The sequence below is a fragment of the Podarcis vaucheri genome (assembly GCF_965113315.1).
Source record: "Podarcis vaucheri genome assembly, chromosome: 7".
In the NCBI taxonomy this organism is placed as follows: domain Eukaryota; kingdom Metazoa; phylum Chordata; class Lepidosauria; order Squamata; family Lacertidae; genus Podarcis; species Podarcis vaucheri.
The window spans coordinates 74752218-74770032 of record NC_138765.1 but is presented as its reverse complement, the minus strand read 5'-3'; the positions used below and the strand labels follow the sequence as shown (position 1 = coordinate 74770032).

At 46.5% G+C, this 17815-nt stretch overlaps 1 protein-coding gene across 1 annotated transcript in view; it reads left to right on the top strand.

Annotated features, from left to right (window-relative positions):
* The window catches only part of MIB2 (MIB E3 ubiquitin protein ligase 2), a 71201-nt gene that overhangs the window by 24720 nt on the left and 28666 nt on the right, over positions 1 to 17815 (top strand). Inside the window, exons 2-3 of the mRNA XM_082230735.1 lie at positions 6157 to 6478; positions 8523 to 8694. Of these exons, the coding sequence (XP_082086861.1) occupies positions 6232 to 6478; positions 8523 to 8694 (419 nt within the window). The 5' untranslated portion in view covers positions 6157 to 6231. The remainder of the gene's footprint in view (positions 1 to 6156; positions 6479 to 8522; positions 8695 to 17815) is intronic.

Here is a 17815-nt window from a genome sequence, read left to right as displayed (position 1 = left end):
TTGACCTCTGGGGAAGTCATGCAAAATGTGGTTACGATATGCTAGTAAAGGTAAAGGGTAAAGGGACCCCTGACCATTAGGTCCAGTCGTGACCGACTCTGGGGTTACGATGCTCATCTCGCTTTATTGGCCGAGGGAGCCGGTGTACAGCTTCTGGGTCATGTGGCCAGCATGACTAAGCCGCTTCTGGTGAACCAGAGGAGTGCACGGAAACGCCGTTTACCTTCCCACCAGAGCAGTACCTATTTATCTACTTGCACTTTGACGTGCTTTCGAACTGCTAGGTTGGCAGGAGCTGGGACCAAACAACGGGAGCTCACGCTGTCGCAGGGATTCAAACCGCCGACCTTCTGATCGGCAAGTCCTAGGCTCTGTGGTTTAACCCATAGCGCCACCCGCGTCCCTCTATGCTAAGAGTTGCCAAATGCATAGTAAACAAATGTCCTAAAATTTAATGTAGGGTCGTTCCTGGGACCTCCTGTGTGCTGCTCTATCCCTGAGCTACAGCTCTCTGCTGTCGGCCCCTAATATAACTACATCAGCAGAGAATTTGCCCTGATTTGCAGAAAGTCACCTGGTGCCATCTAGATGTTTTGGACTACAATTCCCATCCTCCAGCTAGCCAGCATACATGTTGCGGCCTGTGGCTGCTGGGAGCTGCAGTCGAAAACTTGATGACGCAATCCCCCTGTGAGGAAATGTTTGCACATTTTGGGACTTTTCAGTTTGAAGAAAAAATGAGGAAGAGGTGACATGATAGAAGTTCATAATATGATGCTTGGCATGAGGAAAGGGTTTTTCCCTCTCTCGCAACACTAGAATGCATGGACATGCAGTGAAGGTTAAACTATGGAACTCAATCTCAAGCTTTCAAACTCTTTCTTTCTTTCTTTCTTTTTAAAAAGCATGCTTTATAGCATTCTGAAGACTTTGAAAATTCTCCTTGAGTTGGGATCTTCTGATAAAAGAGTGGTATATAAATTGATGGATTGAATAATATACTGTGTTTTTATATCTTCTGTGTCAGGTCTAAGCTCCCACACCCAGGCCTGGGCACGCTGTGTGATGTACAGTGGTACCTCAGGTTACATATGCTTCAGGTTACATGCGCTTCAGGTTACACACTCCGCTAACCCAGAAATAGTGCTTCAGGTTAAGAACTTTGCTTCAGGATAAGAACAGAAATTGGGTTCCGGCGGCGCGGCGGCAGCAGGAGGCCCCATGAGCTAAAGTGGTGCTTCAGGTTAAGAACAGTTTCAGGTTAAGAACAGACCTCTGGAACGAATTAAGTACTTAACCCGAGGCACCACTGTAATGAGAAAGAACCAGGGTTTTCTCTGGTTGTGTCGAAATGCCATCTGCCATTCTTCCTGGCCCTCCCCCCTCCTCTCCCCTCATCGCAGACATTCAGCCTCCTCTACTATCAAAGAACAATGCGTGGGAAATTCTTTGCAAAAACGCTACGTATCACATTGGTGCTAATAATAATATTTTCAATTGAAAATGTCAACTTATTTTTAGCTCCTTCCAAACATCGTACAATGCACTGACCTCCCTGTCCGCTCCCTTTCTAAATATGATGTCTAGGTTACATATCCACTCCTATTTTTTTGTAACTGTCTACTAATCCCTTTTAATTGAGACTGACAGACATAATCCCCTTAAGGCAAGGATTTTAATTGTTCTTTCAGTTGAAAGAGCTCCTCCTGCCCCCCCCTTCCGTAATCGGGCTGCCTGTGATGTCTGAAGCACGACACGTTTGGTTGTGATGCGGCTGGATCCCAGAATAGCCATGCTGGTATATTTAAATTTTTCTTCCTCTCCTGTGAGAAGGTATCTATCTATTTTTAACTGTCTGGTTTCTTTAGCTGTTCCTTTGGCTCCCGAGACGTCTTTTGACTTATTTAGCCAGTGTGGTTAGAGTCCAGCACTCTATCCTAGAGACACTCACTGTCTCTGAGCCTAACCTACCTCCCAGGGTCGTTGTGAGGAAAAGATGAGAAGGGTTGTGGGTGGGGCGGGGGGGGCGGGAAGCATATATGCCACCTTGAACTCCTCGGATAGAAATCAAATAAATTTATTATATGAACACGTTGCAGTGGGATTCTTTTCTAGCTACTTGTTAAGAGTTTTGACTTCAGACTAAGGAGACCTGTGTTTAAATCTCCCGTCATCTCCGAAAATCCCATAGAGCAAACTGGTAGAGCTCATGGTTTTGCACACAGAATGGTGTGGGAACCTCTCAGAGCTTGAGGGCCGCATTCCTCTCTGGGCCACCTTCTGGGGGCCGCCATCCAGAGGTGGGCGGGGCCAGAGGCAAAAGTGGGTGGAGCAACAAATGTAAATGTTGCTTTTTGTACAGGAGGGTACTTCTACACACACAGGTGCATGCACCTCCCTATCCAGGCAACCATGATCCGAGTTCAAGGGCACATTCCAGCCAGGCAAAAACACTCAAGGGGGGAGCGAAGCAAGTCTGGTGAGGGGTGTGTCTGAGTGACAGATGGTGCAGGTCAGAAAGAGAGAGCTACTAGCTACACCCCCAAATCTCCTTGAAGGGTTCATTGATTTTTTAAAAAAGTGTATATGGTCACATTCACACCATACTTTTAGAGCTCTATGGTACCACTTTAAACTATCATGGCTTCCCTCATGGAATTCTAGGAGCTGTAGTTTTTTTTAAAAAGGGGGGGTTCTAACAACTACCAGCACCTCTGGTTGGACACGGTAAGAAGACTCCATGGAGTGCTGGACCGATCCAACAGGACTCTCCTTATGTAACCTTGTATTCCCCTGTTGCTAGGCAACCGCAAAGCGCATCTTCCAGGGCCAACGAAAGCATCCATCACCCATGGCTGTATCTAGACTCCACCACATGTGGAGGTGGGACATCTCTCTAGGTGGGTGCCTTTTCACCTGAAGTGTAGAAGTCATGCGCTTAAACTCCAGGGAAGGTGCCCTTTCTTAACCATGAGAGGACATTATCTATGGAGCAAGAGGCCTAGGGGAGCCATGGAATCGCTTTTCTGGGCGGCTCTCAAGAAAAGGTTAGGAAGCCGGGCTTGAGACGGAACATATTTCGCTTTTTGTTTTCTCCTCTTCTAAGAACCTTGTTGTCTCTGAATGCGCAGGCGTTTGCCAAAGGACTCGCCGAAATAACTGTCGCTCAGCACTGAAACTGAGTTCTGATATCTGCTCATCAATGGTGTTTTTTTGACTAGAATAACCTAAAAGGAGCCTTTGCTAGATCAGGCCAAAGGTCCATTTAGACACACACACCCCATCCTATTCTCACAGCGGCCAGCCTGAGGCCTACGCAGAAAGCCCGTGAAGCAGGGACCTGCAATGTTCTGTGGTATCTTTCATTTTGATAACTGGCATACCATTAGTGGTATCTAACGTTTTGATAGCTCCAGAGACAGAAAACATCCACACCATACATTTAAAGCACTGTGGTACCACCTTAAACAGTTGTGGTTTACCACAAAGAATCCTGGGAGCTGGTGTTTGTTTGTAAAGGGTGGTGAGAGTTGTTGGGAAGACCCCCTATTCCCCCTTCACAGAGCTAGTCGTACGCAGAGTAGATCCACTGAAGTCAAGCCTGAGAGTTGACCTGCTGATATTGATGGGGCCAAGTTAGCTGAGTCCATTATCTTCAATGAATCTGCTCTGAGCAGGGCTAGCACTTGACGCAACATACAAAGAAAGGGCTGTGCTGTTAATCTTTCCAGCATTTGCCACACAATTTTGACAGGCATCAAATATTAAGGCCACATTCGCACCAGAGAACTGTGGCACCACTTTAAACAGCCTTGGCTACACCTCAAAGAATTCTGGGAATTATAGTTTAAGGGTGCTGAGGGTTGTTAGGCGACCCAGTTCCCCTCACAGAGCTACAATTCCCGTAGTTCCCTGTTGACTGCTGAACCACTTTTAAGAGCTGTTCACTTTCTGAGGGGTATAGGGGGTCCCCTAACAACTCTCAGTACCTTTAACTACAACTCCCAGAATCCTTTTGGGGGAAGGCATGACTGTTTAAAGTAGTATGATTAGTCCCCTTTATACTATACATTTAAAGAACTATCATACCACTTTACAAAGTCAAGGCTTCCCCCAAATCATCCTGAGAACTGCAGTCTGTTGAACCAGTCAGGGAATTACTGTGCTATGATTCTGCTTTAAATATATAGTACAAATGGGGCCTCAGTTGGAGACAACCCTGTGTTTTTGCCCAGAAATTAAAGCTGCTGTTTTCAATGAGGCTTGCTTGCTAAGTAAGTGTGCTTTGTGTTGCAGACTTTTTTGCATGTATAAAATTGGATTGTTTTGTCAAAAGCTTATTTATTTTGTACTATTGTTACGTTCATTATTACATCTTACATCCCTCTCTTTACTACAGTGAGCTCAAGGCAGCGTATATGGTTCCCCCCTCCCCATTTTATCCTCACAACAGCCCTGTGAGGTGGGTTAGATTAAGGGGCAGTGACTGGCCCAATATTGGCCTTGTGAGCTTCATGGCTGACTGGAGAATTTGGACCCTGGTCTCCCAGGTCCTAGTCCATTCGAAGTGTGAGTGGCAGAGCTGGACATGTCATCCTGTGTTAAATATTTGTGAATATTTGTTTGAGCTATATAACATAAAGGGGAGTATGTCTGTTCGAAGCCAATAGGAGACTGGCTTTAGCTCTGAATGCGACAGCAGCTTTGATCTTAAAATAAATAAATTTATGACCTTTCCTAATTTATTTCGGAGTCCTTGAACCAATGAATTTCCCATTGCTTTTAATTCATGGCGCTCTACTTGTGTGTTTAAAAGAGCATCCATTTTCTACTTCATCTGTCATGGGCTGCCCTTGACTTGTTAAGTGTTTGATGGTGTGTTTGAGATGTGGCTTTGTGTTCTTTTCATTAATGCAAATGGGGTGAGAAGCGTTCATTGTCTCCTGTGCAAGTATTTTTAGTTCCTGATCTAATTTTAGGCCTTGTCATCAGAAAGAGAAGAGAGAGGGACTGTGTCAGAAATTCATATGTGCTTTTTTTTTTAAGCTTCCTTCTGTTTTGAAACTTCTCTGTAAAAGGGTGGGTGGAGGGGGTGAACAGAACTGTGTGTGAGAGCTGCTGCTTCCTGGGTTGCCCAAGTGCCATCTGAGATTTATATTGACCACATAAACCTGAAACCAGCAGTTTGGGGCCTACTAGTGATCTTATGCTCTTAGTCATTCTGTTCCCCTTGACTGGTTTTAAAGGAAGCAAATTTCAGAGGAGGAGGAGGAGGAGGAGACTGCCCATAGCTACTAGCCACATTGGCTGTGTTCTGCCTCCACTATCAGATACACTGTGCATCTGAAAACCAGTTTCTGAGAATTGCAAGTGTGGAGAATTGCTGTTGCACTCAGGTCCTTTGGACATGCTTCCCATTGGGGCTTCTGTCTGGCCACTGTGAGAACAGGATGCTGGACTAGTTAGTCCACTTGACTTGATCTTGTGACATCTGGAGAATGATGCCCCTGTTAGAATACATGAGAGCAAAGAAGAACAATATATGCCCACTTGGTGCATAGTAAGGTAAAGATAAAGGGACCCCTGACCATTAGGTCCAGTTGTGGCCAACTCTGGGGTTGCGGCACTCATCTCGCTTTATTGGCCAAGGGAGCCGGTGTACAGCTTCCGGTTCAGGTGGCCAGCATGACTAAGCCACTTCTGGCGAACCAGAGCAGTGCACGAAAATGCCGTTTACCTTCCCGCCGGAGCAGTACCTATTTATCTACTTGCACTTTGACGTGCTTTCGAACTGCTAGGTTGGCAGGAGCAGGGACCGAGCAACGGGAGCTCACCCCGTTGTGGGGATTCGAACTGCCGACCTTCTGATCGGCAAGTCCTAGGCTCTGTGGTTTAACCCACAGCGCCACCCATGTCCCACCACATGTCTTATGCCATTTGGTGCATAAGAGGCACCAATTGGCCTTCCAGATGTTGCTGAACCACAATTCCCTATTGCCCATGTTTGCCAGGCCAGGTGGGAGTTGTAGTTCAGCAAATCCCAGAAGACTATAGTTTCACCCACACACCTGGTGCATAGCAGCCACACTGCCTCAATCTTCCCAGCATGCTTTTTGAACCCATGCGTGGTTTTTTTTCCATCTCCCCACTCCCCAGGTTTCATCAATGCTTTGCCCTCTGTGCTGTGAGCCGGCCGTCCGGCCGTCAACTTGAGGTTGCCTGCGCCGGGCGATGGACTTTGACCCCTACGCAAGCATGCAGGTTGGAATGCGGGTGGTCCGTGGGGTGGACTGGAAGTGGAGCAACCAAGACAACGGCGAAGGGAATGTCGGGACGGTGGTAGAGATCGGTCGGCAGGGCAGCCCAACCACCCCAGATAAGACCGTGGTGGTCCAGTGGGACCAAGGAACTCGCACCAACTACCGGACTGGGTTTCAAGGAGCGTATGATCTTCTTCTGTACGATAATGCACAAATAGGTAAGTACCGTATATTTCGCTCTATAACACGCACCAGACCATAACACGCACGTAGTTTTTAGAGGAGGAAAACAAGAAAAAAATTATTCTAAACGAAATAGTGGATATATGATTTTTGTGGTTCATGCTATGACCACAGACATGTGAACTGACAGTGAGTTTGGAGTAGCCCAATGCAAAAATCCTGAGGATCCATGTGGATCCGTGCTTTGTAACCACGGAGGAGGAAAGGAAGGGGAACCATGGATCCTCTGCTCACGACTGCAGCAGATCCCCCCCGCCACCCGCAGGCATTCGCTCCATAACACCCACAGACATTTCCCCTTACTTTCTAGGAGGAAAAAAGTGAGTGTTATGGTGCAAAAAAATACGGCAAATAACACAGGGAGCTGCCTTATACTGAATTAAACCACTTGTCCATCTGTGTCCGTACTATCTACACCAGTGGGCCTCAAACTTTTTTCCTCTGGGCTACATTTTCAGAATAAAAATTTCCTTGCCCTGATTTTTTTTTATTGATAAGAAATACACTGGAAAACAAAAAGTAGCAACTCCTGGCAGGCTTTGATTTGTAATGGAACACGGCTACTTTATCATATGATAACGGGACATCCAGAAAGTAAAATACAAGGTGGATACATAAGAACATGAATCATTCCCAACATGTAATATTGATTGCCCTCGAACCTTTCTGCCACACTTGCCACCCCCTCCTGCCACACGCTTTTGAGAACCACTGGTCTACACTGACTTGCTCTCCAGAGTTTCAGGCAGGTGACATTTCCATCTCTCCCAGGAGATGCCGGGATTGGAACCTGGGACTTTCTGCACTCAAGGCAGATGCTCTTGCACAGAGCTGCGGCCTTTTCTCGAAACCTCGGAATCTGCATCGCTGAGCCACACCAAGCATTCATCTAGCATTGTCTGCACCAGTCAGAGTAAAGAACCTGTGGCCTTCCCATGGTTGTTGGACTGTTGTAACTCTCAACTGTCCTCTGGCAATGTTGCTGGCTGGTGACTTGAAAAGCCACAGTTTACCCCTGGCTGATCTACACTGGCTAGCTTTGGAGAAGGGTCCTTCCCTGGAATGATTTGAGGATCCTGGGTGCCCATGCATTATTTCAGACACCTCTAACATAGGGTTACCAGACACCCCCCGTTTCCAGGGGACAGTCCCCGGATTTGCGAATACGTCCCTGGGCAAATTCCATCCCCAGAATGTCCCCAGATTTCATCTAATGTCCCTAGGAAATGCAGTAGCAGCAGTCTCAGCAGCCCGGAGCAGTTGGCTCTGGTTGGCTTCCGGGCTGCCTCCACCTTCCCTGACCCCAGCAACTAAGCTGTGAAGGGAGGCTTCATGCTGCCTATCAGAACAGCCTCCCAACTCCGACTTGTATGCAAGCAGGAGCGGGGCGGGGATCTCTCAGCTGTGAAGGGAGGCTTCACGCTGCCTATCCGAGCTTGCGTGCAAGCAGGAGGGGGAAGGGATCTCTCAGTTAGGCAATAGGAAGCCTTGCTTCCCAGCTAAGGGATCCCACCCCCTCCTGCTTGCACGCAAGTAGGAAGGGGATTGGGGCTGTTTTGATGGGAAGGGAGGCATCGTGCTGCCCGAGCCTTGCCGCCGCCACTCTCCGCCCTCCTTCTCCACTTTCCTGCCTGACCCACTGTGCACCGCTTCCCCACCACCGAAGACCTAACAACTCAGGGGCTGCCCAGGTTCATGGAGAAAGGAGATAGAAGCCTCGGAGGAAGGGGAAACATGGCGGTTGAGGTCAAGGCGGCGGCCGCCCCTCTGCCACCGCCATCGCTGCAGCATCAATGTCCCAAACATGTAGTATGTATATATGTGTGTAATTAATGTGTCCCCAGATTCATTGAAAAAAATCTGATAACCTTACTCTAACACACACACTCTCCTGCTTACTGAAAGCCACACGTGTTAATAACCTTTCTTCCATAAGGGAGTTTCTCTAACTCCTTTGATCTCTTTGGTTGCTGAAGCTGCTGATGGCGACTCTCGCCTCTTTCTTTCTCTCTCAATTAGGCGTCCGCCACCCCAACATCATCTGCGACTGCTGCAAGAAACACGGGATCCGCGGGATGCGGTGGAAATGCAAGATCTGCTTCGATTACGACTTGTGTATGCAGTGCTACATGAACAACAAGCATGACCTCTCCCACGCCTTTGAGCGCTACGAGACTGCTCACTCACAGCCGTAAGTGATAGAATCAGAGATTTGTTGGGTTGGAAAGGGGTGCCAAGGGTCATCTAGTCCAACCCCCTGACACTTGCACATACCCCCGGTGTACATTGTCTGTAAGCAAAAGAAATGTTAATATATAGAGAGATAGATAACAAGAGGGTGACGTGTTCTTTCTTTTTAGGGCTCGATTCTATCCGTACTTGTTTTGCTTCAAGGGGTGGGAAACTGGAAACTGGAAACTGGCAAGCCAAGTATGGCATGTGGTATGATGCTGGAAATCCCTTGGGCACATGTCCAGTGATATATATTACTTTTGGTTTAAGTTGTTGTCCTCAATTTTGTAGCTATCAGATCCTTGATATATTCAGTTTGCTCATGTGCTTTTAAGTGATATTCCTTTAGTATGGGGATTAATGGAAGAACAAGAAAACTGTATTTTGCTCTAGATCTCTAAGAGACTTATACTTGGAGCCTGGAAGGATAAGCACCTATTGTCTAATATGCAGCAGTCTGAGGACCTTGCAGCCTTGGCTACATCTTGAACATATTTCTTATAAACACCAGTTTCGTGTGGATACCTGTTGGGACATTTGTACGGCTTCTATCCAGTGGCATGTGGTGAAGTTTTTCATAGGGGAACAGTTAGGGCCAGAGGCACCAGCTTAGCTTGTGAGGGCGATTTGGGGTGGGTGGGTGATGTCGTTCCCATGAGCATTGCTCCTCCTTCCCTAAGCCGGGCAGAAACCGAAATGGAAAAGATTTGTCCGTCCCCAGGTGTGATGCTTTTGCTTTGAAGAGAACCGAGCTTCTCCAAAACTGAAGCAAATAGAAAAAGGATGGGGGGTTGCTTAAGCAAAGGGCTTCCAGGGCTTTTTTTCAGTAGACGATTGCAATGGTAACTAGGCAACCTACCCTGTTCCCTTTTTAAAAAGACACCCCCCTCCACTAATGTTGCTTCCTAAATTGTAGAGGAGCTGCCAGTGCCACTGTGTGAAGTCCTCGGAGGAGAAAGGAACTCGGGGGGTGACTAATAGTGACTTTTAAGCTTTCTGTGCGTGGGGCAGGAGAGCCGGATTTGGGTGTGGGGGCGTGGGATGAAAGAGAGTCAGGGGACAGGTGCTCAGTGCCGTTGACAGGTTGTCTTCTGAGGGAGGCGTGCAAAATGTCTGGGGGGAAAGGAGGGAGGTGGGAGTTATGCATCCCCAGTTAGGGGCAGGTACCCACTTCCTCCAGCCTCTCACCCCCGTGTCTCGCTCCCATTCCCCACTCTTGGTCCACCTCGGCCCGCTACCCCACTCCTGAGCCCAGCAACACCTCAGGACTCATGATAGCCACTGTGGTTAGTAGCTATCGAGATTCTGGTTTCCTTTAAGCCCAGGTTCCCTGTTACGTCTGAACCACGAATCTTTAGCTTTTGTTGGTTTGACAGGCCAGGGTAATAAGGGACAATCTACACACACACACACACACACACACACACACACACACACACACACACTATCCTGGCTTGTGATATGCTGGTCCTGGAGGGGGAAATGTAGAAGTTTGGCTTAACACAAGCCAGGATCTGTGTCTCAAAGCTGCTTCCACACAGGGGGCAGCGCAGAAGGACAAAAGAGGAGCGCCAAGGGAGGATTGTGCAGCTGTGGCACTCATCTGTGACTTCATAAACCATGCTTCATGAAGCTGTGGACAGACAGTGCGTCACTTTCCCACTAGGGCTTCCAAGGTGAAAAGGAGGAGAAAATCACTTGAAGCGCCTAAGTTTGGAATCTCTGTTGGCTTTTTTGTGCACAGTCACAAATCCAACGCATGGTTTCTTGGTTTCATTCAGATAATGGATACTTTCCTGTTGAAAATCCCAACAAGGCCTGCAGAATGTATTGATTCCTTGCAGTGTTCGTTGCCTCCAAGGTGAAAACACTGTGAAGTCTCTCTCTCTCTCTCTCTCTCTCTCTCTCTCTCTCATGTCTTACAATGAATAAGAGGTCTGGAAAGCAGTTTTGACGAAGAACGGTTGTGAAAAGCAGGATAAAGTTAGCACTGGGCAGTAAAAGATTCAGGGCAGATGCAATAGCTGCCTTCAGACATGCCAAAAGCGAAGCAGAATTGTGGCAAGGGCTTTTAACACGTTGGCTAGACTGCTATTCAGCTTGTATGTTCTGGGATTTGAATCGGCCTTGGACCATTTGGTACATCTCCCGTTCTCTTGGTTCATGTAGGGTGCAGGCCCCAAACATTGTTTGGGGGGGGCAAGAAGGAGATCCTTACAACTGCTTCTTTCAGAATCCAGGGCAGCTGTTTATCAGCTCCATCTGGTACGCAGGCTGAGACCCTACCTGCCCGCGGACTGTCTTGCCAGAGTGGTGCATGCTGTGGTTATCTCTCGCTTGGACTACTGCAATGCGCTCTATGTGGGCTACCTTTGAAGGTGACCAGGAAACTACAATTAATCCAGAATGCGGCAACTAGACTGGTGACTGGGAGCGGCCGCCGAGACCATATAACACCGGTCTTGAAAGACCTACACTGGCTCCCAGTACGTTTCCAAGCACAATTCAAAGTGTTGGTGCTGACCTTTAAAGCCCTAAACGGCCTTGGCCCAGTATACCTGAAGGAGCATCTCCACCTCCATTGTTCTGCCTGGACACTGAGGTCCAGCGCTGAGGGCCTTCTGGCGGTTCCCTCGCTGCAAGAAGCCAAGTTACAGGGAACCAGGCAGAGGGCCTTCTCGGTAGTGGCGCCCGCCCTGTGGAACGTCCTCCCACCAGATGTCAAAGAGAAAAATAACTACCAAACTTTTAGAAGACATCTAAAGGCAGCCCTGTTCAGGGAAGCTTTTAATGTTTAATAGGTTATTGTATTTTAGTGTTTTGTTGCCCAGAGTGGCTGGGAGGACCCAGCCAGATGGGCGGGGTATAAATAAATTATCATCATCATCACCATCATCAAATTGTAGAGTTGAAAGGGACCCCAAGGGTCATCTGGTCCAGCCCCCTGCAATTCAGGAAACTCCGCTAGATCTTACATGACAGGTGGCTTTCCAACCTCTGCTTAAAAATCTCCAAGGAAGAAGAGTCCACTTCCTCTCATGGGACTGTCTTCCACTGTACAACAGCTCTTACTGTCAGAATGATTGAGATCGTTTGCAGGAATATCATTGGTTGTTCCACAAGTTGGCAAGGCTCATCTAGTAACAGCAAGAAACTGAACCTTTAATGCAGTTAACTCTTTATTGTGGAACGCCCTGCCATCGGAGATTCAGCAGGCGCCTTCTGTCTCAGATTTTAAATGCCTGCTGAAAACTTCTCTATCCCACCAGGACTATGCAGGCAATTCAGAATATATCTTTTGACAATAATTAGCTGATGTCTGCTTTTAGTTTTTTATATGATTTTTCATTGTATGGTTTTATACACTGTCGCTGCAAACACTTTTGCTTTTTTTTAATGAATAGCGGTATATAAGTATTTTTATAAGTAAAGTACAGGCCAGGGCACCTGCAAGACAATTCCATATGCGCGAGAACCCAATGAAACTGATGAAGGAGGCAAAATATAAGGCTCTCAATAGAGGCGGAAAATAACTGAAGGCATCTAAGAAAAATATCAAAAGGCAGAGAAATTAGTAGTTCCCTTTACCTTTGACAGCTATGCCAGTAAGATGGGAACCATAACTGAGGAATACTGATATTTAATTAAGAAGGCACCTGGATGTGAGAACGGCCTTGTCCTTGCATTTGAGGGTTTTGCAAAAGTGTAAATCATTTCTAAGTGGCCATACTGGCGGGAGCTCTCAATTCAGTCCGGAGGATCCAGATAACAGCTCAAGGCTGCACGACTTGAAAGGCTAACAAGCTGGATAATTTTTGAATCCTTGTTTTGAGGCCCCTTTAGAGGAGGAGAGGGGTTTTTTTATCCTTGCATGCTGAAGGGATTACATTTGGAAGTGACCCTGGGGCCAGATGAACATCATCACCAAAAGTTCAAACCGGTGATGCCGCTTGGCGATTTGCACATCCAGTATTTTTGACATATTGTTTGCCGAACAAATAGCTATTTCATTAAGGAGGACCTTGGTCCAAAGGTGTTTGGTTGCGTTTAAGGCTGTTGATTTTATCTGTTTTGTTTTGATTCTTGTGTCTTTTATGAGCCATAAAAAGCGGCTTGTGGTCATTTGGTTGTTCCGCCTCATTCTGATTTGAAGCCTTTTTGCTTTGGATGTTATTAATTGTTTTTAACTGGTATTATATTTTTAAAAGATACTTCTCATATACTATATAGACATATCATAACTGCAAAGTCTACCAAACTAAAGCCAGGCGCAAAATCGTGGATGTGGGTGGATGGAAGAGGCTGTTGTCTGAAACGCAAGAGAGCACCTGCTTGTTGCTGTAGAAAATATTGAGCTAGCTGGATGAATGATGCGACTCAGTATATAGAAGAATGGTGTAGAATCCTAAGAGCTGGAAGGGACCACGAGGGTCATTTAGTCCTTTCAATGCAGGGATCTTTAGCCCAACATGGGTTCTTGAACCCACAACCCTGAGATTAAGAGCCTCATGATCTACTGACTCAGCTGTCCTATGGGAAGGGCTGTAGCTCTGCCTTGCATGCAGAAGGTTCCCAGGTTGAACCCCGGGCATCTCCAGCTAGGGCTTTGAGAGACTCCTGCCGTGAATCCTGGAGAGGTACTGCAAATGTAAATCATCCTTCTATATATAGATCCTTCCCACAAGGAATCCTGGGCGATAGCTTGGATTTGTAGCTCTTTGAGGGGTGAACTACAGTTCCCAGGATTCTTTCGGGGAGAGCCACATGTTTTGAACATATGGTGTGGATGTGACCCCAGTATCCCTAGGTTCTTTGGAGCAATGCTGTCGCGCTCCCTACAAGAAGAATTCCATCCCCGGCTTCTGCAATTGAGATGAGCCTTTGTTTTAATTTTAACCTGCTAGGTGGCAAGGTGCTGGATACTAGAGGCAGATTGCTTGCTGATGAGAAGTAAGTACAGTATTTTAATTTAATGCAGACCACTTCCACTGTGGGGGATCAGAGATGGTACAGAGAGGTACCAGTGGGGAATTCTTCCCTGCCCCAAGAAAATAGCAGCTTCAAGGAGGGACTTTCCTCTGGAGAGGAAAATGTGAAATTTCCCCTCTGTGCTGGCTCCAATCCGGTTAATTGAGAGCAATTTGCATTTTGCAAACCTACAGCCTAGATGTGAAGACATAGCTAATGTCACAGAAACCAGGGGAAAAAAATCTGTTCTCTTTTTTCCATTCTGAAGAGCCATTTCATCTTTCTCCAAATTGCTTGCTCAACGTATAGCAGCAAACTTTTTCTTCTCCGAACAAGATCAATAGTTGCATTTCTATCTCTTTTTTCAACTGTTCTAGGCAAAGCACAAATGATGCCCCTGGAGACACTGATGCCGATTTTCCAGAGACGATAAAAAGTTTATTATCTATGGCAAAGCTAGGCTTGCATCCATCTAAGTCTGAAATTGGACCCCACACACCCTCTTTTCCCCTGAAGACATTGCAAGTTCAGCTAATGTCAACCTAACTTTTTGCTGCGCAGTTTTTACAATCTCTTTATTCCTTTTGCTGACTGATATTGCTCAGGCACTCTCTCTTCTTCTTTATTTATTTAACAGAGTTTGTAAATTGCTAACTGTAGAATCATCTGTGTTGTTTCTATAAAATAAAATAAAATACATGTTAAAATGATTGGTGAAAGTTCAGATTACAAGTATGATGAGCAATTTTTGTAAAAAAAAGGGGGGGTTGTATGCAACAAAGTTCTACTTGGAGTAAACTCATTCACATTAATGGCCCTACTGTCCATTACTTTCAGCAGGTCTACTCTGAGTAAGATTAGTATAGGATACAACCCTTACAAAGCAAAAATGCATGTCAACTTTACATATCTGGGTAGGCTTGTTTGAACAAGCGCTAAAAGATGGATTGCTTAGCAGCGCAGAACAAACATTATGTGGCACTTGCTATCAATATGTTTAAAAATCACTTTTTTCTTCCTGTACCTCCTTACCTACAAAACAGGCATCTTAAACAATTGCCAAGAGAAATGCAATTCAGTGGTTGTAAACGGAAGGGATTGCACATGATAAAGAGACTGCTGCAAAAAAATAAAACCCTCTGATAGGAGTCTTAACTAAAAGATAAATTCAGAGATCTGGAAACAAGCTGGCTGCTCATACCTCAAAAGATATATTTCTCAGCTAATCAGATAGTTATATCTCAAGCAAACAGACCTTTAAAGCCCATTGAGCAATTAATTTTTCATTCCATATACACACCCAGGGAACTATTTTCCAATACAGTCGTACCTTGGCTCCTGAATGCCTTGGGAGTCGCATGTTCCGGTTCCTGAACAATCGAAAACCGGAAGTGAGTGTTCCGGTTTTCGAATGTTCTTTTGGAAGCTGAACATCTGACGGGGCTTCCTCGGCTTTTGATTGGCTGCAGGAGCTTCCTGCATTAAAACCCTATACAGATGCCAGTATGCACATGTGAAATGTCATAGGATAAATCCTCAAATTAGTCTGATGTGCTGGAGAGGTTCTAAACAGATTGGATCATACTACGGCACATGATGGGACTGCAAATGTACACAACCGTTTTTGGAACCAGGTTTTTATGAGGGTTTCCACTATTACAAGACACATATTGCACCCTGATTCTTAAGCTTGCTCTCCTAAATTATAAGGATTTTAATGTTCAAAGACTTGTAATCTTCCTCACAGCTGTAAGTAGACCTCTATTAACCCAACACTGGAAAATGGCTAGGATATACAGCACACTGCCCTTATGGAAAAAAATTGCAGAACATCTTGGATCCTTAAAAAAATATGGAAAGTAAAGATTACTTTTAAACTGTTTGGAACAACTCTTTACCTGGGCTTCTGACACACGAGATGGTATATTTTGGGACCCCCCATTTCTTTTTAATTGTTAGTTGTTTTAGTTTCTAATACTGTGTTTTAATGTAATAACCTGCCCTTGACCTTAGGGTAAAGGGTGGGTAAATAATAAGTAATAATAAGTTAAGAAGATGCATTCTTGTTGGTATTTGTCTGTCTCGAGAGACAATGGAGTGCGCCTCCAGGGGTGAAGTCAAACCACTGTGTTCGCAGCAACTAAGTGACCCCTTGAGGCACAAGCCTGGGCAGTGTATATGGAGGTCCTGGGCTGCCCGGATGACAAGACCCCCCTCTTGGCCTCACAGATGTGGTCCAAAGGAAATCAGAACAATACATTTGGCACCAGCTTGACTGCAGGAAACCCACAAGGTGCCATCCAACCGCTTTAGGGACTCCACGCCAGATTTGTGTAGGGTTTACTTAGGCTTTTCCTTCTCCCAATTATGTCCCACAAGGCAGAGGAGGTTTAGGACCAGAGTTTTCCTTCTCCTAGATGGGCTATCTTTCCAGGTTGCTGGACACTGCTTGAACCCTTCTGAAGACGTGTGCATGCACACAAAAGCTCATACCAAGAACAAACCTAATTGGTCTCTAAGGTGCTAACGGTAAAGGTAAAGGGACTCCTGACCATTAGGTCCAGTCGTGACCGATTCTGGGGTTGCGGTGTTCATCTCGCTTTATTGGCCAAGAGAGCCAATGTTTGTCCACAGACAGTTTTTCCAGGTAATGTGGCCAGCATGACTAAGCCGCTTCTGGCGAAACCAAAGCAGCGCACGGAAATGCCGTTTACCTTCCCGCCGGAGCGGTACCTATTTATCTACTTGCACTTTGATGTGCTTTCGAACTGCTAGATTGGCAGGAGCAAGGACTGAGCAACGGGAGCTCACCCTGTCGTGGGGATTCAAACCGCCGACCTTCTGATCGGCAAGTCCTAGTGCTACTAGACTATTTTTTTATTTCTATATACAGTCATACCTCGGGTTGAAGTAGCTTCGGGATGAGTATTTTTGGGTTGTACGCTGCGGCAACCCGGAAGTAACAGACCGCGTGCGCAGATGGTAAAAATGACGGCATGTACGGAAGCGGCGAATCGCGAGCCGCGCAGATGCGGGTCGTGTTCGCATCCAGAGGTACCACTGTATATATTTCTACTGTGTCAGACCAACACGGCTACCTACCTGAATCTTGAACCCTTCCAGACAGAGCAGGGTATGTAAGCTGTGATCCCTCCAATGACTGGAGCTGATGGGAGTTGTAGTCCACCGGCATTTGAAGGGCCAGGGCTCCCCCGCCCCTGCGACAGAGAATTAATGACCCTTTCCCTGCTACGTGCTGTTCTTTCCCGCCTGCAGGAGCCAAGGGACGTCCTTCCCTAATTTTACAATGGCATCGTGGCTGGAGACCAGGCCAGATCAATCAGTTAGAAACGGCTGGACTCTGGGCAGAGAACTCCCCAAGTGAGAACTCTCTCGCCTTTTCTTTTGTTTCCTTCTCTGAAATTTGGCCGGCCTCATCGCTGCCTCGGTGATGATAATTGGGGAACGCGAACCCAGCCGGGCCTGTCGACCTGATTCCCAGGCGGAAACTTAGCCAGTGTTGCGTGTTGTGACACTTCTCGAGTATGTGCCTGGTAGGACTTTATTTAGAAAAGAAATGCTTTGAGAAACAGCGTATGAGCTGGTGAGGTGGAGACTTTAGCTTGTGTCGTGCCCGTTTTGCCAGCAGAAATCAACATGCCAAAGAATCTGTTCTGCCGCCCTGGGCTCCTTCAGCAGGAAGGGTGGGATATTAGTCGAGATAATAAGAATAATAATGCAAATAAACAAACAAACAAATAAGTAAATAAATAAGAGGGTCTGAAAGACTCTGAAGTTGGTGTGATCTTGATCTTTTAATGTAAGGTAAAGGTAAAGGGACCCCTGACCATTAGGTTCAGTCGTGGCCGACTCTGGGGTTGTGGCGCTCATCTTGATTTATTGGCCAAGGGAGCCGGCGTACAGCTTCCAGGTCATGTGGCCAGCATGACTAAGCCGCTTCTGGCGAACCAGAGCAGTACACGGAAACACCGTTTACCTTCCCACCAGAGTGATACCTATTTATCTACTTGCACTTTGACGTGCTTTCGAACTGCTAGGTTGGCAGGAGCAGGGACTGAGAGGTGGGAGCTCACTCCGTCGTGGGGATTCGA